General features: G+C 50.8%; 9 protein-coding genes across 9 annotated transcripts; 5 read left to right on the forward strand and 4 right to left on the reverse strand.

Annotated features, from left to right (window-relative positions):
* Positions 1-59: 59 nt before the first annotated feature.
* STEHIDRAFT_148000 (uncharacterized protein) lies at positions 60-4,358 on the forward strand (the record flags this gene model as incomplete). The annotated part of the gene is made up of 14 exons (XM_007305611.1): positions 60-156; positions 632-785; positions 834-951; positions 1,009-1,041; positions 1,097-1,568; positions 1,624-1,688; positions 1,742-1,852; positions 1,902-3,077; positions 3,138-3,434; positions 3,480-3,520; positions 3,578-3,605; positions 3,666-3,751; positions 3,803-3,842; positions 3,894-4,358. 14 exons carry the CDS (start codon positions 60-62, stop codon positions 4,356-4,358), a joined length of 3,183 nt encoding a protein of 1,060 aa, XP_007305673.1.
* A 252-nt stretch (positions 4,359-4,610) lies between these two features.
* STEHIDRAFT_99366 (uncharacterized protein) lies at positions 4,611-6,042 on the reverse strand (the record flags this gene model as incomplete). The annotated part of the gene is made up of 7 exons (XM_007305612.1): positions 5,677-6,042; positions 5,495-5,609; positions 5,326-5,430; positions 5,078-5,270; positions 4,942-5,012; positions 4,788-4,889; positions 4,611-4,728 (listed from the first exon to the last, which is right to left on the reverse strand). The coding sequence occupies exons 1-7, from the start codon at positions 5,982-5,984 to the stop codon at positions 4,612-4,614; spliced, it is 1,011 nt and encodes a 336-aa protein (XP_007305674.1). The 5' UTR covers positions 5,985-6,042.
* Positions 6,043-6,924: 882 nt separating this feature from the next.
* Positions 6,925-8,211, reverse strand: STEHIDRAFT_148001 (uncharacterized protein). The gene is made up of 6 exons (XM_007305613.1): positions 8,101-8,211; positions 7,923-8,027; positions 7,664-7,865; positions 7,521-7,591; positions 7,362-7,457; positions 6,925-7,300 (listed from the first exon to the last, which is right to left on the reverse strand). The coding sequence occupies exons 1-6, from the start codon at positions 8,197-8,199 to the stop codon at positions 7,121-7,123; spliced, it is 753 nt and encodes a 250-aa protein (XP_007305675.1). The 5' UTR covers positions 8,200-8,211; the 3' UTR covers positions 6,925-7,120.
* A 474-nt stretch (positions 8,212-8,685) lies between these two features.
* On the reverse strand, positions 8,686-11,019 carry STEHIDRAFT_99370 (uncharacterized protein; the record flags this gene model as incomplete). Its single annotated transcript, XM_007305614.1, has 10 exons — positions 8,686-9,427; positions 9,522-9,767; positions 9,852-9,913; positions 9,974-10,030; positions 10,079-10,171; positions 10,229-10,304; positions 10,363-10,460; positions 10,520-10,610; positions 10,674-10,810; positions 10,880-11,019. Coding segments are annotated over 10 exons (1,232 nt in total), but the record flags the coding sequence as incomplete, so codon positions are not given.
* Positions 11,020-11,255: 236 nt separating this feature from the next.
* On the forward strand, positions 11,256-12,266 carry STEHIDRAFT_81225 (uncharacterized protein; the record flags this gene model as incomplete). Its single annotated transcript, XM_007305246.1, has 6 exons — positions 11,256-11,331; positions 11,402-11,423; positions 11,478-11,625; positions 11,678-11,722; positions 11,789-11,981; positions 12,050-12,266. The coding sequence occupies 6 exons, from the start codon at positions 11,256-11,258 to the stop codon at positions 12,181-12,183; spliced, it is 618 nt and encodes a 205-aa protein (XP_007305308.1). The 3' UTR covers positions 12,184-12,266.
* Positions 12,267-12,449: 183 nt separating this feature from the next.
* On the forward strand, positions 12,450-14,226 carry STEHIDRAFT_122617 (uncharacterized protein). The gene is made up of 2 exons (XM_007305615.1): positions 12,450-13,355; positions 13,433-14,226. The coding sequence occupies exons 1-2, from the start codon at positions 12,505-12,507 to the stop codon at positions 14,043-14,045; spliced, it is 1,464 nt and encodes a 487-aa protein (XP_007305677.1). The 5' UTR covers positions 12,450-12,504; the 3' UTR covers positions 14,046-14,226.
* A 376-nt stretch (positions 14,227-14,602) lies between these two features.
* On the forward strand, positions 14,603-16,098 carry STEHIDRAFT_59584 (uncharacterized protein; the record flags this gene model as incomplete). Its single annotated transcript, XM_007305155.1, has 2 exons — positions 14,603-15,405; positions 15,483-16,098. 2 exons carry the CDS (start codon positions 14,603-14,605, stop codon positions 16,096-16,098), a joined length of 1,419 nt encoding a protein of 472 aa, XP_007305217.1.
* A 155-nt stretch (positions 16,099-16,253) lies between these two features.
* STEHIDRAFT_81235 (glutamyl-tRNA amidotransferase) lies at positions 16,254-18,900 on the reverse strand. Its single transcript, XM_007305247.1, has 11 exons — positions 18,715-18,900; positions 18,550-18,629; positions 18,304-18,445; positions 18,152-18,231; positions 17,974-18,077; positions 17,748-17,832; positions 17,574-17,685; positions 17,337-17,509; positions 17,066-17,280; positions 16,804-16,922; positions 16,254-16,649 (listed from the first exon to the last, which is right to left on the reverse strand). Exons 1-11 carry the CDS (start codon positions 18,887-18,889, stop codon positions 16,351-16,353), a joined length of 1,584 nt encoding a protein of 527 aa, XP_007305309.1. The 5' UTR covers positions 18,890-18,900; the 3' UTR covers positions 16,254-16,350.
* A 192-nt stretch (positions 18,901-19,092) lies between these two features.
* Positions 19,093-21,167, forward strand: STEHIDRAFT_99384 (uncharacterized protein). Its single transcript, XM_007305616.1, has 10 exons — positions 19,093-19,267; positions 19,322-19,393; positions 19,457-19,543; positions 19,598-19,660; positions 19,717-19,794; positions 19,848-19,993; positions 20,062-20,093; positions 20,170-20,225; positions 20,284-20,418; positions 20,489-21,167. Exons 1-10 carry the CDS (start codon positions 19,170-19,172, stop codon positions 20,856-20,858), a joined length of 1,137 nt encoding a protein of 378 aa, XP_007305678.1. The 5' UTR covers positions 19,093-19,169; the 3' UTR covers positions 20,859-21,167.
* Positions 21,168-21,561: the final 394 nt, after the last annotated feature.

Genomic DNA, 21,561 nt, shown 5'->3' on the forward strand with positions numbered 1-21,561 from the left:
ATGTCCGCCGCCGGCCTTTGTCAACTAGGAATTTCGGCACGCCCTCAGGCTATGCTTGAATGGCCACCAGTCGTTGGATCGAGAGGGTGCAGGACGGTAACAGACACAAGAATCCTGGGATATGGCATGATCGAAATATTGGCCCATTGGTTAAAGGTGAAAGGAGAGCCAGGGAGAGCCAGACTCGGGGCTCCGACGCGACGCGACGCGACGCGTCTGTGGCGCAAGCTCCTTGTTTTCCGACCACCATCTGTTCTCTTGTGGCAACCTTCATTTTCAGTATCCGCTCGACGTTTGTGCTGTAACCACGCTTCATCGGTCCACAACAATTCCATCTGTCTGATTTTCATCGCCTATATCAAAACAACGGCAATGCGACGTTCACGTTCGGCATCGATACCCAGTCTTCCTGATAGACCACCCACGAGCGCATCCTCTAATCGACCTCCCACTACCGCACCTATCAGACCCTCGTCTAGCGCATCAGTTCGACCTGGATCTAGCTTTTCCACGAACAGGCCATCTTCATCAGCCTCCGTGACACGACCAATATCTCGCATTTCCCAAAGACCTTTTTCTCGTCTGTCGACGCGCGCGAATACCGCTAGATACAATGCGCTTCTCGCTTTAGGACAAACATTGATTACCAACGTCACTGGTCTATCAACGGAAAATGACGAGGACAACTTTCGTATTGCTCTCGACTTTGTGACCACCAACTTGGACTACGCTGTCAAGGCCGGTCCCAGCGCAGACCCGAGTGCTATAGACAGACAAATCAAGGGGTATGTGCGGAGGTCTACTTAACTTGAATGCAATTGATGGAGGGCTAGTCATGCTCGAAAGGCTCGTATCAACTCTCAAGACACTTTAGCTGATGCCTTAGAAACATCCTACGCAAGACTGAAAAACCACTTGGAAGAGACCAAGGACCTTGACCAGGAGATTCAGGCAAGTCATTTCGTCACTTAGTTCACTGGCCCGAAAATTTATTGCCCCCCAATGCAGCTATCCCATCTTCCGGATCATGTCCGGTTATTGGTGCAGTCGTTTCACTCTTTCCGATCTTGTGCATTCGACTGAATCAGTAAAGTAGCTGCAACTTGCGCAACCGCCATCTCAGGCAGCTTTGGATCATGCTTCACAAAGTCTCGCAAATACTCGCAATCCTCCACCGCCACCGGCTACCTTGACTTGGAAAGATATCCTCGCTGAGGAGCCATTCGAGGGTGAACATTGGGAAGGAGTATATGGCTTACCTCCTGGAAGCACCGTAGAGGGGTGGGAAACCCACAGCATCGAAAGCACGCCGCCACTCTCGCCCCTGGGCTCCGACGAGTTTCAGGATCTTGAACGGTCTCAGTCCTCGCTCGAGTCACCCTTTTGCCCAGAGCCTCCATCACCAGTGGCACTTGATGCAAGCAACGGAAATTTGCCTATCCTTCATGATCCGTATTCCCATCGTCGAGACGTAGAGGAACTTCAAGATAGGCAATACTTTAGGGCCGATTGGCGGACAGATACTTCCCTAACCGCGCCTTTCGATCTGGGAGATGCTGCCACACTTGGTAATACTCACCCATCCAACTGACTTAACAGATACTGATCCGAAATATCTTCCAGGTCCATCCATGACTTACGCCTTGGCTGAGCACCCGACGTTGCAAATAGACAGTCCTGGAAAAGACGTAAGTCTCCTGACCTATATTCTCGATGGGCTGAAACGTAACTCAAGGATCAGAGATATATCCACGAACATGACGCCATGCGGGAGGTTTTGATGGCGCTTCAAGGACGGAAGAATCTACTTTTGAAGTGGACGTATCATGAGAAGACTAAGTTCTCATACACGGTCAGGCATCCCTAAGTCATTTGTGTTCGTGTGCTCAACCGACTTACAGCGACCTCATGACGCCCCCCGTCTGGTCCATCTCACTCTTACCTCGCAAGTATCCATCCTGGAATCTTTCGCTCGGACGGCTACGACTGTGGAGCATTTGCGAAAGTTCACTGCTTGCATCACATCCAAAGCATCGCAGGTGGTAGACATCGCTACACCTCATGCTTCTCACCTGTCTGGGTACAGTCGCCGTATCACCCGCACTCTGGAGGCCTTGTCCGAATCATTGGACCGCGAACTCCATGCTTTCGAAGCCTGGTGTGCTCAGAAAGAAGAACAGCTATGTCTCGCTCGTGCAGGACTGGGAGATGTGCTCGTCGTTAGCCTCCTAAGCCTCGAAAAATCCATCCGGGACACCTTCTCCAATACGTTCCCCGTTTTGTTGGACGTTCTTAGGAGGGTTTTACGCCGTACATCCCGATCTGCTGACCCCGAAGCCGAAGTATGGACGCTCGCAGAGCTGCCTGCTCGTATGGCGCCCTCATCAGTGACCACTCTCTTCCTCGACACACTCCTACTCTCTGTTCAAGAGTACATCTCAATGGGCGACATTATCACATCTGACGCCCTCATGCGTATATTTGTGGAGGCAACCGAACCGGTGTGGACAATGGTCGGTCGGTGGTTGAGAGACGGCATGCCGGTCCAAGACCCGTCGTTGAGACGTGGACTACAAAACTACGCATCCCTAGACGACGAGTTCTTCATTGAGGATAACGAGCTCACACTTATGGATCCAGACTTCTGGACCGAGGGTTTCATGATTCGCAACCACTTCGACGAAGGGGAACACGTCAGTCGCGATTCATTGCCGAACTTCTTGGTACATATCGCCCCCCTGGTACTCAGTGCGGGCAAGGCGATTGGGTTGCTACGTGCCCTAGATGTACCATTGGTCACGGAAGGCCTCCCCCAATCCGACACCCGGTGGCCCATGTTCCATGAACTACTGGAAAAAGCTGCCCAAGGACTTGGAGTGAAGTCGATATCGCCGGACGAGCTGGAACATGTGGTTCATGAGAAGTTGAGAGAGCGTTGCCAGCCGGTCTCCGCTCAGGTTGCGCAGGTCGTCGGAGACGAATGTGATCTGTGGCTTCACCTCACTGCCATCGAGGATTTGTACCTCATGAGGAAGGGAGATGCAATGTCTCATTTTGCTGATGTCTTATTTGCTAAGGCATGTTCTGAGCTACTTTATGTTCCATTGAGGTGGCTTACCGTTTATGTCGGGTCATAGATGGACGGTCAACAAACATGGACGGACTTCCACTTCCTCAATAGCGCCTTTCGCGACATCACCGACACACGTACAAATAGGTGGATAGATTCATCGCTCGTGCGGCTCTCTTATCGTGGATCACGAGAAAGATCGGCCACCGGGACCGTAAAAGCGCTAGACGGATTATCTGTCGAGTATGCAGCCCCGTTCCCTTTGACGTATATTTTTGGCCCCAAAACGATCCAAGTATATGGATCGATACTCGTCTTCATGCTCCAGATCAGGCGAGCCCAGAGTGTCCTTGATCGCATATTAGTGAAGGGAGTTGTTTCGGTGGACCATAATGCAGGAGACCTGAAGCTCTTCTATGCAATGAGAAGCAAGTTGTCCTGGTTTGTGAAGTGAGCAACACTTTTCCTCCGCATTTGAATCCGGGCAGTCCTAATGATATGGTTCAGCACCCTGTTCGATTTCATCGCGACACATGTGAGTGATTGATACATTCTAGCCATCTGAGCGTTACCCTACTTATACTGGAATTATCAGGTTCTGCATGCACAGCTGCTCAAGTTTCACGCGTCGTTGCGCAAAGCCAAGTCTCTTGATGAGATGATCAAACTGCATGACGATCAGTGCGTTGATCCGAGCTTCCCTACCTTTTAAACCGCTAATCAAATCGCCAGTCTCAACAAGCTTGAGGGCCGATGTCTGCTGCAAGCCAAGGTTGGTCAGCTGATGCCGTCTCAACATACGCCTTACTCATTGACGAAACAGACGTCAGCTTTGCTACGGTCAATTCTGTCAATTCTCGACATGAGCCTCTACTTCAATGACTGCTTTGTCGCATTCGCCGGCGACGTCACGCACGATATTTCCCGCCCATCACTTACCACTAATCGGACCCGTCATCGCAGCCGTCGGCAACGTAGACAACGTAGGAACGTCGTTAGTTTCTTCGATTCCAGACACGATCTACATGAGAGCTCAAGCTCTGAAGACGAGGACGAAGATGAAGACCTCTTACAAGGGGCTGGCCCTGAGTCTTCGTTCACCATGGCCTCAGCGTCAGGATCATTTGCGGAGGAAGGATTCGGGACTCGGATTGATAAGATGTCTTCGGAGTTGGAAGGGCTCGTCAGGTTCGTCAGGAGAGGGGTTGAAAGTCTGGCAGGTGGGGCGTCGGAGGCTGCTTCGGCGTTTGGTGTATTCGCGTTTGCATTAGAAGACTGGAATTCTTAGGAACAACAAAGAAATACGTGCAGGCGACTATATTACACATAAGCGTTTGATCACGACTCTTCTCCATTGGAGTACTCTTGCGATAAAGCAGCGACTCGACATCTGCTCATCATGGGAGAGATAAATGAACAACAAGAGAAAGCGTTCAACGTCCATAGACCACTACAGCGCTGATATTTCAAGAAGACTGAGAAGGGTACCCTACGCTCGAACTTGTCAACTTAGTTGTGGATGGCTGTAACGACCACAGGCCTTAGGTGACAGCCCTTGCACCATCCACGTCCACTCGTCGATGAATTCCACCGAGCATGATCTTCGTGAGCATTGAGGCATTGAGTTGTCCGACGAAGGGTGTGGTGTCGACTATGTCCTGAACGAAGTTGGTTTAGCTGCCGAGGGTTTTCAGGAAATAGAACTGTGACGACTAACTCGACTCAGTCTGAGATTTGGATCCTGTTGATCATTGTCCAGTTTTGTTAAGTACTCTGTGGCAGCTTTGTCTCTGCCAATCTGCACAAATTGAATGCCAACCTTGGATACCAGGTGAGTCGCATCTCCATGCGAATAATACAAAAGCAAGTACCTGCGTCATTGGATAGTGATGGTCTTCCAGTTCTTGGGCATAACGCCTGATCACCGCCAAAGGATCATCCGCTGCAAAAAGAGCAAACAAGGTGACGGTCAGTAAGGGGATGGTCGACACCGGACGATCAACCCACAAGGCTCCCCATCCGTAAGGACGAGGTAGTTGACAGGTTTTATGGTCCTCTGGACATTCTCCATTCCGCCAACTTCAAGTGCAACCCTCAATTTCTGGAAGTATTCACGCAGTACTTGCTGCAATCTTGACTCCATGGGTGTCGCACCCTGCGGCGTTACTTCACTGAAAGCCTCCATTATTTGCTGCGAGCTCTGCGAATGCCATATCGTTGGGAGCGCGTAATCACGCATAGGAAGGGAGACATACTGTAACATCATCCTTGCGCACTCTGCTGTTCAGGAAACAGATCGTTATTCCATCGGTGTCGTACTGCGAAGCTACGTCCGCCAGTGTACCGAGGGCACTTTCGGTCTGTCAAGACAAGCCTGATCAGTTTTCCATTGAAACGCCCAAGAACTATTAAAAGGAGGCCTGCCTCCTGCCAGCGATTCTCCCACGACATGGACTCCGAATCGTCAACGATAATCACAGTGTCGAAGTCACGCAAGATATCCAATGCCCTACGTATGCTGTCCTGGCGCATGGGCCTCCTGCTTCGTGAAAATGGAAGCTTGTCATCAATATTCGTAGAGTATAAATCGATCATGACAACTTCACTTGAGAGTATCATAGTTTTTCTTGCGAGAATTGTAGATCTCGGTATAAGATGGTGGTGGCTCGGACCATTCTGTTTCCTGTGGCACGTTGGAGGAGCATCCTTGAGACGGACTATGAAGATGTGATCCCTTCGAACCGCCCACGCCCTGGACATTGGTATCTTCCTTAGACATGAGATCTTCAATCCCAGACTTCGAATCGGCGACGAAGGCCTGATGCTCCTTGTGTGCCTCGTGGTCCCCACTGCTGCCCTTGCCAACACGCTGGCGACTTGAACGGCGCAATAAGCGGGAAGATGAGCTGCCCATAGTAATGTGAATCGAATGTGGTTTGCAGAGAAGAGCGTCGTTGGAAAGTCCTGGGGCGCTGAAGGTTGCCAAAGCCTCTCAGATGGATACCGACGCGTAGTAGGGAATCGTAACTCGCTACTGGCAGAACCTATATATGCAAGAATACGATCAGTTATTATTTATATAGCAATCAAGCCCTCCAGAACAAGTAAATAGAACAACCTATATCAGATTGTATCGCCTTCCATCTTCTAGGAAGCATCGCCCGCGGTATGTCTGCAGTGGGGGACAGCTTCAACCTAGAACTAACAAGCCCTCTCACTGTGCCCAATCCTAGCTGTTGTGCTACAGTACTTGACCGTTCTGTTGTGGTAGACGCGCTGTCACGGTGATAGTCATTTGTACTGACTTTGCAGAAGCGATAAGTTGGAATGGGCCTTTCTCTCGAACAACGACAACAAGGGGTCTCTCTTCCTCTTCCGAGGCGCCACGTTGACAGAGCGCCACCACAATATGCAGCTCGGAACAGCCTTTCTGAATTGTTATTTCAGTCACCCAAAGGTTGTAGACGGGGCTTCTCTTCAAGGAACCCGCTCCAGACAACTGGCGCGACCTCGGCCTCCAGCGAAAGTCATTCGACCAACGCGGACGCGAATAACTTACAAGAGTTGCATCGCCCCAGAGAGGAGCGTAGAAAACGCGAGAATTCTCTGAACTGCTCCGTCTGATATCCCTGTGCTCGAGTCTTATCTTTCTCTCGAAGCAGCTCTTTGGGATAATAAGTAGATGCTGTAGACAAGAGGCTGCCGAGCGCAACTCGGCCAGCTACCCGCACTGAAAACCTGACAGCATCTGAATCAGACTGGGCATAACAAATAGTTTACTCCGTGACTCATCGACCAGTTCTCTTGTTGAGCGAGCCATAAACTCGACGCTGTGAGACGATTAGACTTTATTGATCGAAGAAGGAAATTTATACGAAGGTTCTACTTGATACAGCTATCTAACATGAAGCTCTGAGTACAAGGTGACATTACCAGCGGTAAGCGATGCTACCCATACTGTACCAAGACTTAATTGAATACACCCAGAGTCCTCGCCGCCGAGATGCACCACCGCAGAAGTAGAGAGTTTGAACCTGGCAAGACCCACTCTTACCATGCCGCGAAACCTTCGAGGTCTCGAGCGCCCATCCTTCTTCCCTTTGTCCCCCCCACTTCTATCTGATGCTGGCGATCGATTCGTCGAAGAATCCCCCCGAGCATGATCTTCCTTAGCCTTTCCTCAGAGAGCTTTCCCTTCTTGGGCTTGTAGGGCGTAGTGTCAACCATGTCCTATACAGGAGACCCGTTCAAAAAGCTGCTCAGTTGAGAATAAAAGATGATTATCACGTACTCGATGTTCTTTCAACTTCTGCAGATCGCCGTCAAGTTTCTCCAAGTATTCCGTAGCGCCCTTGTCGTTTCCGATCTGAACGAATTGTATCCCAACCTTAACAGAAACGACGGTGTCAGCCCATTCGAATACCCCTACTTGTTCTGCTAAGAGACGCACCTGAGTAAGCGGGTATTTCTTTCTGTCAAATTCTCTCGCAAAAAAGTCAATACATTCCTGTGGTTCGTCAGCTAAAGAAAGTGAGGTGCAGATAGGTCAGTCATGAGAGTATTAGACATATGCCACAAGGTTTATGAACTCACAAGGTATTCCATCGGTGATAATGATGATGTTGATCGGCTTTATCCTCTGAAGGCGAGCCTGCTCCATGTTACCCAGCCGATTTCCCAAGATGTTGTCAAGGCTGTCGCTATATTGACGCAATATTTCCTCCAATCTCTCTCCGATGAAGGTCAATCCATTCGGTCTCATCGACCCAAGAAGCGATTCGACGTCTTTTGCGAGCTGCAGGTGAACAGAGTAAAAATCTAAGGATGGTGAATTGCTTCGCCGAAGACGTACTTTGATATGCTTCCCGTGCTTCATACTGTTGATGAAACATATTTCGATGCCATCAGTATCGTATTTCCCGGCTACAGCTGCAAGATCGGAGAGTGCCTTCTTCGCCTTCAAAAAGAAAAAAAAGGAAGATGAGTCAGTCGTTGACGAAGACCATCTCTGCATTACTGTGAGTGCTTACCTCTTCCCACCGGCCATAATCTGCCATGGAGCCGGAGTCGTCAAGTAATATCACGGTATCGTACTGTCGCAGTATACTCAACTGGTCCTTTTCACTCATACAGGACACCCTAAATGGACAAAGCAATCATCAATAACGTTCGCGCAGTGTCTCGACAAGATTACGGCAGCGTCACCTTTGTTCCTCCTGAATCTGGCTTTTCCTTGCGGAGTCGTCATAAGGCGGGGGATGTTCGGATCCGTGAGGATTAAAAGAAGAAGAGGACCGGGAAAATGTAGAGCGCGACTCCCAGGCCTTGGTATCTGGGACTTTGGGATCGTCCTCAGTGATGAAGTCGTTGAGGGGATGCTTCGAGTCTGAGCTGCTGGTGAAGGTTGTCTGGTGGGATCGGTACGTCGGGGCGCGTTTTAAGGCGCCGTGGTCGTTGCTATTGACTAGAGTAGTGGCGGACGCCGTCGAAAACTGGCTCAGTCCGCTGAAACTGTCCTTTCTATCGAGGCGACGACTACTACTGGAGGGCGAAGATGGACGAGACGTCGAGTTTCCCATTGCGATAGATGTTGAGTGCAGAGTTGGAAGAGAGTAGAGTTTCGGTGGAGGAGTCGAGGCTGTCGTGGGGCTGTGGAACAAGAAGAGAGGGAATGCCGATGCCTTTTATAGGGTTCTGAGAAAGAACAAAGAGCGGACTCGACTGGTCCAAGCGTGCGGCTACATTTTTGACACGCGGGGCAACAAAGGGCAAAACATTCTCCCGCCATGTTGCCAAATGCAATGGAAATTTTTGTATAGCAACGGGGCCCGTTGGGCATTTGCAAACTGCCACAGCTGTTGACCATCGCAACCCTCGTGCGGCGTGTCGAGGTAAGCATTACACCGTACGGCAGTAATGCAGGCCCCGCTAGAGTCGTCTTGCCTTCACGATACGGTCGGAGGTCAGCATCCTGGAACAATCCTCAAGGGGCCTCATGCGCTTTTGGAAATGATTTCGATGGGGCACAGCAAACAAATATTCCTTTTCGAACTTCGGCACAGCTGTGCCCACACAAATCTCGATATGAAAGAGGATCATTTGTACATACATTTCACATTGGGCACTCAGTAGAGAGCGAAAGGTGTCGGACGATCCGCCAAGCGAGGAAACGCTGCGGCTTTGGCCAACACCACCATCTGTCGTTCATGAGAAATATAGCCCTTCAGATAGCCCTTGTAGATCATGTTTGCGACAAGGCACTCCGCTTCTTCGATCGGCACGTCCATGCCGGACATCTGGAGCGCTGAATGAAAGAGTGACACTGGTATACGGGTGCTCTGTGACGATGCGACCCACCTGGGTAGACGAATGAGTCAGTCAGAAGAACAGCAACGGAGGCGGTTTATGCTAGGAAAAGAAAGCTGCCTAAGAATAGGAATACGACACCTACACGCGTCGGAACAGCCCTCGTATGCAGAGCTCTCTGCCTCTTTCGAGAGTCAGCCAGAGGTTTAGATCGACGAGTCGCCTTTCCCATTTGTCGAGCGCGGTGTCGAATGCCTTGATGTCGCCGCGTCGGATCGGGTCGATGAATGGAGTGTACAGCTCGTCCAGCACGGGGAATTTGTCCAACAGCTCTCGGGAGGGCAAGTGACCACGAAGTATCCGCAAAGGGATCAGATAAGTCAGAATACGTCTGTATAGTCGTGACAGAGATTGAGTCAGTAGAGGTACAGCTGTCAGGAGTAGGACAGCCAACAGCGGGGAGACAAGGGCGCACTCTCGGTTGTTACGAGCCTCGATGTGGCAGTTGTAAAAAGCAAGGGTCAGTTCCTGTTCAGACTGTATGGAGATATGATCAGCTGTGGTGGGTGAAGTCGTATTGGTAGGTAGTAAACATACTTTGGCGTAGTCTTCGTTCAAGAAACTTAGCATGCCCAGGTAGTATCTGTACGTGACCTTATGCCTGTGGTGAGTCAAGACTCCTCAGGCAGCGAGAGGGCTTACTTGGTGCGCTTTTGGATATTCGGACAAAGGCGGTATATCTGGATTGGCTTGTAGTGCGCGTAAAATGTTCTTCGAAAGCGATATGCGTCGGATCTAGGAAAAGTAGAACAGCTAAGTGGGCCGGGAATCCAAGGGTGAGACATCACTTACACGAAAGTAACTCTTCATGATCAAGCCAACGACGTAGTAGATACCCCATTTACGAGACATCCCGATGGGTGAGGTTCTGAGAGAAAGCATAGACTCAACCCCTGATCGAAGGGATATAAATGGGGCTCAGCAACCTATCTGTAACGCAGTTACTGAAAGCTTTGGAAATAATTCTGGCCGCGTCTTCCATGCACTCGCTCTTTTGTGATGCGTCTCTTGCTTGCACGTCTGCCTGCATACGTAGCGAATCAAATCAAGGAAATAACATGCGACGATTCCTAGACCACCCACATCGAATGCTAGATCCCTCAAGTCACGAAGAATGGCGAAGAGAGCAGGTAGTGTCCATCCACTGTTATTTGCGAAGAAGCGCAGGAACAAGCTAGTGATAGAATAGAAGTTGGAGAGATGGTAGTAGATGATATACTTACTATAGCGGACTCACTTCACAAGACTCGTGTGTTCCTTGTACGCGTCCGCGTAACGTTGCCTCGCGACATGCGAGGTCACTAACACGTACTGAATGCTAATTTCATCCCACGGACTGTCAATCGTTCCCTCATATCGAGAGAGGTTTTGTCGCTGGTCAAGGTGGCCGGAGAAGAAGTATGTTAGTTTAGAGGTACATCAGGCGGGCAGGATACGGCGCACTGTTGGATTCCGGAACTCTTTAACGAGATCCTTCCCGTGTGGACTTGTAGGCCGAATGAGAAACGCTAATGTGAGACCGTCCTCTTCATGCAGAGCAGTCGCAACTTGGGTCAAGAACTGTGTGTACGACATGGGCATGGTGGTAGAGAATAAGATACGAGAACGACGGGTGGCGCGGAAGACAATAAACTATGTTGGAATCGTGGCCCGCGTCGGTCGGCGTTCGGCTGTTCTGCCGCAAGTGTGGCACTCAGGATGACGTTAATCATGGTTTAGATGAGGATATCAAATGCGTCAGTCTGTGGGCATATAAAGCACAGATCCTCGCTCATCTCTCTCATAAATCCCAATCGTAACCCAAGCATACTGTTACAGTATGGCACTCCAACCCTCTCTTCGCAGCTTGAACGTCGCGGGCACCGTCCGCGCCCCTCACACGCTTGACATCTTCCGTGAGTATCATCGTCCAACTTGTTACAACTCCGTTATTATGGATGATCTAAGGGTTATTTATCCGCCCAGTTGACTATGTCTGTCCGTTTAGGTAAGCGTAGATGTAGCCTCCGGGAGGGTTGATTTACCATCATGGTCTACGCAGCGCAAAGTTGGCGCGGTCCATTGATAATGTCCTGAAGCCACTGTTGGGTCCTGGTGGAAAATATGACGGACATGTCAAAGTCATTATCAGGCCGCAAGTCCAGCCGTGGCATGCTACATCCACCTACACTCACGAAGCTGGTCTGGCGGTATGCTGCAGCTCACCTACTTATCCGTCATATCCTTGACAATCGTTTCCAGGTGGCTCGTGTCGCGCCGGAATTTTATTGGCCTTTCTCCGTGCGCGTATGTTTTCTGCGTGAACTCTCCCCCAAATCAACACATTCTCACTGCTGGTATGTGCTTGAACAGCTCTTCGAAAGGCAGGAGGAATTCTTCGACATCCCGGCCTCGACTTTGACTCCTCTCCAAATCCGAGAGAAGCTCGCCGCACTCGCCGCTGAAGTAATCCCCGCCGATAAGGTTGATGCATTCAAAGAGGCGCTCAAGCTGAAGAGCTCCCCTAACGGCGGGGTTGCTGTCACTGACGACTTGAAATACACTAGTGAGTTATTCAAGCTAGAATCGATTATCCAGTGCGTGCTACTAAACTGACTGGTGTCATCATAAAAGTCAAATTCTCGAGGCAAAACGGGATTCATGTCTCTCCTACCGTGCTCTGGGATGGGCTTGTTGCGAACGAAATTTCAAGCTCATGGGGTGAGAAGGAGTGGACTGAGTTCCTGGCTGCGAAGATTCTGGTCTGAAGAGTGTCTATGTATGCCAATATTGTACGATATATACAGGATACAGTTTGGGAATCAAAGTAGACTTGCGTCGATGAAGTGCCCGTAATTATTCGTCAGAAGATCCCAGCTGAGGATGTTAATGTGGCGACTCCGTCGTGATCATGGGGCCACAGGGGAAACGTGTTTGCTCGTGTGTGGCGCCAGATGTGTCGCGTGCCGCGCCTCGGCCGTCGTTGGTCTTTGACGTTCACCTTCATCTCCACCATCTACCGTATCTGCCATTCTTCCCCGCTGCCTGCACGTCCACACTCAACCTAACACCACCTTTAAACTAGGGTCATGACACAAGCACTTCGCGGCAAACGTCGTATAATACAGCCCAGATCGAACATCGGCGATGACGGATGGGAGGACGTTGGGAGCTCGAACAATACGGTGCACGTCGCCCAATCTTTGAGCCCCGCAGGATCATCACGGTCTAACGTCGCAGCATCCAGAAAACGACGCGTACAGGGAGAACGTACTATCTTCGCTGCCACACAAAAACGACCACAACAAAGGGTGAACATCCCAACGATCGCTAATTCAGTTGAAATCCCGTCACAGCTGACGCGTGCGCCTCGAGAACCACTTTTCGACTGGGAAGAGGTCCAGCATACACTGTCAAGGACAATGGTATCTAGCCTTAAGTTTATATGGGATATTGGGAGGATGTGCATTATTTTGCTCAAGTGGCCTATCGTCATTGCCATCGTATTTTTTCTCCTTGCCATGATCGTGGTGCAGATCTCCCAAGCCATTCGCACCACCCTTTCACCCTTCTGCATCGTTCCGGGTCTCGGCTTTATCTGCTCCCCTGATGCCTCGCAACTCCCATCGCCGGCGCCACTCACCCAAGGTGGCACCCCTGTCCAGAGCCGTCCCCAGCGAGCTGACTATCCGGGGCTGATGAACGTGCAGGGCAAGGCATTCGAAACCTTGTTGGAGGAGTCTGTAGATGGACCCGGGCTCGCGCTGGAGATCAAGAATGCGGAGATGGCGACGTCAGACCTGATTATGCTGGTGCGGGTTAGCGATTTAAAGAGCAAGGATCGCTTGGCTGCGACTTTGGTACAATTTGTCGAGGATGCTCGAAAGGCCGGGAGGAGTTTGACGAGGTTTAATGCGAGAGTTGGCGGAGCGGTTGATAAGTGAGTCGGTTTCCCTTTGTCTTCTTTTCTTTCGGTTCCCCAGGCGAATCGCTCTGACACATTCATCGTAACCCAAGTGTCCTTGCAGTCAATGATTACGCGCTCCATGCCATCGAGGCTGCTAGATCCAAACCTACAGGGCTTTCCGTATGGCCGTTCAATAAAGCTTCCACCGACGTCGTCACGAGCAGTTTCAACGACGCGATGCATTCCTTCTCCATCAACATGGAGCGTATCGTAAGGGAGGCCGAAAGTTCCCGTCAAACGCTAGAAGTCCTCGAAGAGACGCTCGAAACGCTGCACGACATCGTCGCGCGCGAGAACTCTGACCTCTCCGGCGAAAAGGCTAACATCCTTGCCGATCTGTGGACCATGGTTGGAGGTAACAAGAAGGAGCTAAGGACCGTGGACAAGCATTTGAATCTATTGAAGAATATGGGGGCATATAGGACTAGGGCGCTGGCGCATATTGTAGCGGCATCGCAGGCGCTGCAGGCAATGGATGAGGACATGCGGGACTTGAGGGACAGGGTGGCAGCTCCGGAGTGGATAGGGGACAATATACCGGTGGAGGTGCATATCAAGGCTATTCAAAATGGACTAAAGAGATTAGAGGGCAATAGGTTGAAGGCAAAGAGGACACAAGAGGAAATCGCGGATCGAATTGTGGTGGGGGTTGAGAGGGCTTGAGTCGAGAATGGTCCTTGGTTAGTTGTTATCTAACTTTGTTTTGTTCTACCACTGGAATGCTCTCCTTGAGCTGGCAGGAATTGCTTGTCTTACCCTTTGCTGGTTGTGTATATACTGTACTTAGTGGTACTGTTCTAACTCCCTGCTATCTCACGTTGTGATTTCTCTCCTTCTACAAGACATAATTACGAGGATTGAAGCGTGGTTTAATATTGATCCATGTCGACATGTATGCATCGGTATACCATAAAATCGGTAATAAAACCTCGTATGAAGATTTCGACACTGAGAACGCGGGTAAAGCGTGGGCCACAGGGGAAACGTGTATTTGTCATGCGTGGCGCAAGTCGCGTCGCGTCGGTGCGGTGTTGGTGTGGTGACACAACAGCCGAATGCAGCATGTTCTTTTGCTGGGGTTGATCGGCTCGTATCTCTCTGCTCTTCCCATCTACCACTCCACTCCTCCCCCACTCGCTGCACATTATTCGTTGGTATCACCCTGGCTCTTGAATACGTCCATGACACAGCTTGATAGACGTCGCACCTCAATGCCCTTCATGTCGGACGATGGTGATGAAACTTGGGAGGATGTCACGAGCTCGAGCAATGTGGAACATTTCGCCCGTTCCTCGAGCCCAGCAGGACAACCACGGTCCAATGCGACCTCACCTAGAAAACGGCGCGCACCCGGAGTCACTGTCGCCGCCCAAAAACGACCACAACAAAGGTTGAAGAGTTCAACAATCCCCAGTTCTGGAGAATCTACACCGCGATCATCGCGTGCTCCCCGCGAACCATTGGTCGACTGGGAGGAAGTTCGACATAATTCTGCGAGGACGGCGATATCTGGGCTCAAGTTTCTTCTATGGGATGTAGGGAGGATATGCATTGTCTTGCTGAAATGGCCGGCCGCCATCGCGATCGTCCTCTTCATCCTCAGCTTGATCGTATCACAGATCTCCCAGACAATTCGCACCACCCTTTCACCACTCTGCGTTGTACCAGGCTTTGGCTTTATCTGCGCCCCTCCACCATCAATATTCCCATCACCCGCCACACTTTCTCAAGACGGACAACCTGTCCAGGCCCTTCCCAAATGGGCTGATTACCCGAGGTTGATGAATGTTCAAAGCAAGAGCTTCGAGACTTTGTTAGAGGAGGCGGTCGATGGCCCCGGGCTCGCTCTGGAGATCAAGAAGGCGGAGATGGCTACATCGGACTTGGCTACGCTGGTGCGAGTCAGTGAGCTGAAAAGTAGGGACATGTTGGCGGCGTCCTTGGGAGACTTCGTAGAAGATGCGAGGAAAGCTGGGAGAGGCTTGACGAGGTTCAGCTCGAAGGTTGGCGGAGCAGTCGACAAGTCAGTTATTTGTTTTTTCTTGTTCTCGCCGAGAGGATAAAGTCATTCTGACAGATCCATGACTATCGTCATTTCAGTGTCCTCGCGGTCAATGATTATGCACTTCACGCTATAGAAGCTGCCAACTCCAAGTCAACAGGACTCTCGTTATGGCCCTTCTCCAGTGCCCCCTCTACAGCAGTTGTCATGGGTACTTTCACCGAAGCCATGAACACCCTATCCGTCAACATGAACCGCCTCATCCTCGAAGGCGAAGTTTCTCTCCAGGCGCTCGAAAAACTTGAACAGCGCCTCGCCACACTCTACGAACTAGTGACGCGTGAAGACTCCTCCCTCACCTCCGAAAGGGCCGAGATCCTCGCCAGCCTGTGGACCATGCTGGGAGGTAACAAGAACGAATTGAGGCATGTGGACACGCATTTGGATTTGTTGAAGAATTTGGGAGCGTATAGGCAGAGGGCGTTGGCACACGTGGTGGCCGCACTACAGACATTGCAATCGATGAGCGACGATATGGAGGATTTGAGGGAGAGGGTGGCAGCACCTGAATTGGTCGGCGAGAGGATACCCGTGGAAGTACATATCAAGAGTATTCAGGGTGGTCTTGAGAGGTTGAAGGAAAGGAGGTTGAAGGCGAAAGAGCAGGAAGAAGATATTGTCAACCGCATCGTGGTGGGGATTGAGAGGGATTGATGATACTTTTCTCGAACACTTCATCTAATTTTACCCCTGGAATGCTGGTCTGGATAGGTTACCCCTTGCCCCTTGCTCTTCGTGTACATACTGTATTTAAAGAATCACTATTGCTCTGACCCTTGCGCTATCTTATGTTGCTGTGGCTGTACCTTGTTTGATATACCGGCCAGATCCCCGCTTCGTGGTACCACGAACGACTTGGACGGTGAACTCTGAGATGGCATATCCTGAGTAATGATCAAAATCTGCTCATTCCACACCTAACATCTCAATCATTCTCTCCCTCACATGCTTCGCATCGGCTCTCCCTCTACTCGACCGCATCACCCGCCCCACCAGCGTATTAACCACCTTCATGTGCCCATCCCTCACCTTCGCAGCCTCCTCCGGCAACGCTTCGATAGCCTCCTTACACAGCCCTGCCAAAAAGGCTTCTGCCTCGTCTGCGGCACCGAACGCTACGAGGGAGAGCTGTTGTGCGAGCTGGGACGGTGTCTCGGTAGAGCGGTGTTCGAGCATGTGGCGGAGCAGAGTTTTGCCCGATGTGCCTAGCACAGTCAAGCAATAGGAGCAGGTCATATCAGGGGTAAGGGCAGAGAAATATAGGGACAGGTGAGACGAGATGTGAATAAGAGTGAGCGGTGATGATTAATAGGGGACATCCTAGGATCCCAGGAAAAGTAGAAGGAGAGGGCGACTGACCAGTCATCTTGCCGATCTGGATCATGTCTACTAGGTCTCCCATCTGCTCGACCGTGACGCAGTTGTCTTTGAAAGTCTCCTTCCTGGCCGCTAGCTGGCCCAATAGTTCATGTGTCATCCTACATCAAATGGTCCGAGTGAGACGCGTACAAGCGTCGGGATGAGGGATGAAAGGGTATGGGGATGCAGCGGAGCCGCGACAAAGATAGATGCCGAATCAGCTCGTCGCACAAGGTACGATGACTCGAGGGGTGTTGCTCACCAGTTCACAACAACTTTAGGATCTCGACCAGTCGATAACGCATCGAAATACGCGACAGCGCCCTCCCCATGCTCGCCGTCATATCCTACCTCACGCCCAGAGTCCACGGCCATAAGGACGTCGGTATCGCGCTGGCTCAAACCCTGGGCTTGTAACCTCGCTCGAGTCTGCTCTGGAAGCTCGGGCATAGACGCGCGAAGGTTTGAGACATATTCCTAGCCACCGTATTACTTAAATCGTGAAGCTGAAGCGATGTTGAGATGAGACATACTGAGGGAATGATGAGAGGGGGTAAGTTGGGGTCGGGCATGTAGCGGTAGTCGGGGGCATCTTCTTTGTTTCGGAGGGTGAAGGTGAGACCTGATTCTTCATTGAAGCCGCGGGTCTCTTGCAGGACGTGTTGACCGTTCTCTAGCAGTGAGATGTGACGATCGGCCTCGGTCGCTGGATGCGTTCAGCGCAGAGAACATGAGGGAACGTATAGACATATTAGGAGAGATTGACGAACTGATAGCGACCATCGTAAATTTCACGCTATTCAGGTTCTTAATTTCGCAGCGGGTGCCAGGAGGAGCGCCCGGACGATTTACGGAGACGTTCACATCGCACCGGAGAGAACCCTGATGACGTAGAATCCAGAACTCAGCGTCAAACAGTTGTAGAAGCAGCGCATCGCACCTACGTTCTCCATGTTACCGTCGCTCGAGCCCACGGACCTAAGCAATGCCTGTAGTGTCCGCACGTACTCACCAGCTTCTTCCGGAGACCTATACAATGTGCCGTGCCACAAAAAATGGTCAGTGACAAAACACCATCGACCGCAGTCGACTTAATTAGACTTCAAGCTCAACGAATGGCGGGAAGAGAGGCGGGGATAGTAGATGACAGAGCATGTGCAGAAGACGAACCGCATGTCGGGCTTGGACACGATTTCCATTAGACCTGTTCCAGCTCTGTTAAGGTCAATATTAGATATTCGATGTCGTGGATCGAACGTCGATTTTCCTGTGTCCTGGCCATAAGCAGTTCGAAAAAATCGAAGTTGAACAAAAACACCTAAGATGCCAGAACCTCGGGAGAACTTACCTGTTCTAGTTGAAGCTGCTCGATACCGACCAGGATATTCCGCTCGGGTAGCTTGAGGTATCCGCCGGTCGCAATCGGTGCTGTGTTGTACCCAAGCGCAACCAACGTAAATCAATGGACGTCGTCGAGAGTGAACGAAGCCAGTGACGCACAATAACGTTGGGTGATTTGGTATCCCGCAGGTAAATCCGCATAAAAATAGTGTTTACGGTCGAATGTTGACCGGCTATGCACATCAGCGTTGAGAGCAATCGAAGTCCGCAGCGCTAGCTCAACGCATTTTGGATTGAGAAGCTATGAGGTTGAGGCATAGAGAAGAAGAAGGAAGAACATGGTGCGTCAGGTGCGATGCTCTTCATGAATGGAAGCAATCTGGTGGCGGAAGCGAGCAGATTTACTGGCAGTGTTCCGGGAAATGCGGCATCGTACAATGACACTCGGGTATTGGGTGCAAGTCCCGGGGCCGATGTCCATGTGTCTGAAATTTTCAGTAGTTGTGGGCGTCAACGATGCGTACAGCCAGTAAAGGAATATTGTGATAGGAGAGGGCATGTAGAGCGTACGGGAAAAGAGTTTTAATCGCGACTTTATTTGTGCGTGTACTTCGATTCCTACCACGAGCTGCCAACCAGGCCAGCGTGGATCATCCTTGTAGGTCGAGTAATATCGACCATGAGAAACACCAAGTGCTCTGTGTAGGCCGAGCCGTCGACAGAGAGGCCGGGTAACGGCGAGCATGAAGAACGAACGGACGTGGTTTGGGTCCGCGCAGGTCCGCGCCAAACTCAGACGCGATACGCGTCGGGACGTAGAGCGAGATAAGATTAGATCCCGGCGTGGTCGAGCGCGTGAGACGAGGGCCTGGGAAGAGGATGGCAGTGCCGGAAACATACAGGCGTCGGGTGTCATTGCAAGCGGGTTTTCTGTTCTCTTGCGGTCAACTCATACGTACATAAACCCAGCGGATTAGACCTTTCCAAACCACGTCGAACCCGTTGGCATCACAGATTGTCTTCTCATGTACGCTGGTCAGTTTGATGATCCATCGCCTGCCTACACACCGACCGGTGCTCGTGCCGCCACACCTCCGGGAACAAGCTTGTGGCCTCTAGGATTGTATGTTCAGGCTCTTGGTTTGTTGTTTCTATGTTCTCAAAGCGCGTTTAACAGGAACAGCAAGAGTAATGGAAAACGGAGAGCACCTGCTGCCGCGAGACATTTCTCAACACAATCTATAGACAGGTGCGTATTATGACCCGCGGATTCTTGAATCGTAGTTGATGGAATCATGACTCTGGTCTGTAGTCTCGCCACTGCCGGTGGGGATGTTGAGAAGACGGTCTTCACCTACACACTCACCGCTGGCTCTGCTGAAATCCACTTCATCATATCGTGCGTCATACCTTGCGTGCGCTCTCTGGCGAAGCTGACTATTCAACTGTGCAGCGTTGAACCTGCACCGGACCATGCGCCACAACAGTACATCATCTTCCTCTCCTTGAAAACAGGGTCAGTCAGCACTCAAACTCACATCGCAGTATGCTCATGCCCTTCACCACTGTTAGATGCGTTGAGAGACCACTATGTCAGCCAGTGCCCATGAAGCTCGCCATCAGCCCCCGAGACCTCCGATTCGCTGTTTTGTGAGCTATCCCTTGATGGATCCAATTTCTCGCTTATACTCACTGTGATGCAGCATGTTTCCCCCGCGGCCATGTCTTCCCCAGGGATGCCTATGGTCTTTGCGGGTATGGCTTCGAGGGAATGAAGTTGACCATCGAATATTTTCCGAGGACCGACTATGGGTGGGACGGGATCCAGACTTCTTCTCTATCGAGCATGGTCAGTTTCACATGAGTTGCTACCGCGAGCGGGATACAGCTGATCAATTCCCTAAAATGGATGAATAGCTATGTTTGCTAGACTAAGAAGTACGACCCAGGTGCGCCTGTCTATCCAGTCGTGTAGTCTAAGACAGGAACTCATCATTCCGGCATGGGTGATTGTTGACTTACTAGGAAGCACAAGTATATCGCACAGTCATCGGGCGAGCACTTGTAGAGATGATAGTCCGGTATGCCTCTTCCTGCATCGTACTTATGTTTAATCCTGCTAAGCAGTTGTATACCTAGGTGGAAGCCAGTAACAAATTCAGTATGGAGTTTGAGCCTTGAATACGATGCCGAGGGCGTTGGCCGCGTGCTGTTCTCAGACTTCCTGGTCCGACTGGAATCATGCAGCCCTCAGAACGTCCAATTCGTCATATAGTTGCGTTATCTGTCCCTCTTTCATTTTAGATGCGTTACTGACCCGCCTTACATGTCATTCTATTGATAGTACCATCCCTATCCACTCAACACCACGCGGAGCATCCCATCGACTGCGAATATGGCTACGCGCCCCTCTACCTTCACCTTATCCCTCTGCACCATACACACCAGCTAATGGGATGGCCCAAAACTCAATCTGTCACCGTATTTGGAGCACAGACAACTTCAAGATCGGGCACGTATTGGACTTCTCAGCATTGGGCTCGAGGATGGTGATGGGTGTACCGAGCGCCCAGGGACCGAAGGTACAGACTAGTCTCAGCGAGCAGTCAATGCATATCAGGAAGCGCAGTGATATGGGAGGAAGTACTTGGGACGGCACGGATTCGGTTGGGTCGCCACCAGATTCGATGAACGAGCGGAGGGAGGTTTGGTAAGCTGGGCAGGTGAGGATGTTGCTAGATGCACCTCTATTTCTGGATATCTTTATCTTCATTGGATGTACGACACACTTCGTCATCGGACTACATGTATCACTGTGACCATCGGCTTTGCTGTCATGATTTTTGTTTTCACTTCCTGTATACAGCTCATGCCGTCTTTGAAGACGATCTTTACACGGTTGCTTTTGTTGTTTTGTGGACCTAATTTATTGTCGATTCATACTGTACTGTACACTCTATACGCTATTCTAGTGCTGTGTAAACTATATCCTATCTTACATCGCAAATGTAACGGACCTTCGCCACCTTGAGTCGCTTAGAGTTGCACGGGTGGCACAGACATGCTTTGAAGTGGCGTAACAAGCATGCCAAGATCGATCAGGATTGGAAATATATTGCGGTAAGGACAGACCGACCAGGAACCTGTTCCTTTCCTCTTTCCTCTATGTAGTCAAAGCACGGTAGAGTTGAGAGCTTTCGAGTGTTTTGAGTGGGCCTATCGTCGCCTTCGTAGGATTTACCGCGAACATAGATTGCCCGCAAGGAGTTCAGATATGTCTGGCGTGAGAGTGGTTCCGGCTTGATGTGTGCACGGCGCACCGTCCTTTGATTATATTTGACAGCTCGGAGGGAAAGGCAGTGTTTGTGAACCTTGGCGGGGCTTGGGTGTGGCGTCCTATTCTTATCCATTTCATGC

The sequence above is a fragment of the Stereum hirsutum genome (genome assembly GCF_000264905.1).
Source record: "Stereum hirsutum FP-91666 SS1 unplaced genomic scaffold STEHIscaffold_9, whole genome shotgun sequence".
Taxonomy (NCBI): domain Eukaryota; kingdom Fungi; phylum Basidiomycota; class Agaricomycetes; order Russulales; family Stereaceae; genus Stereum; species Stereum hirsutum.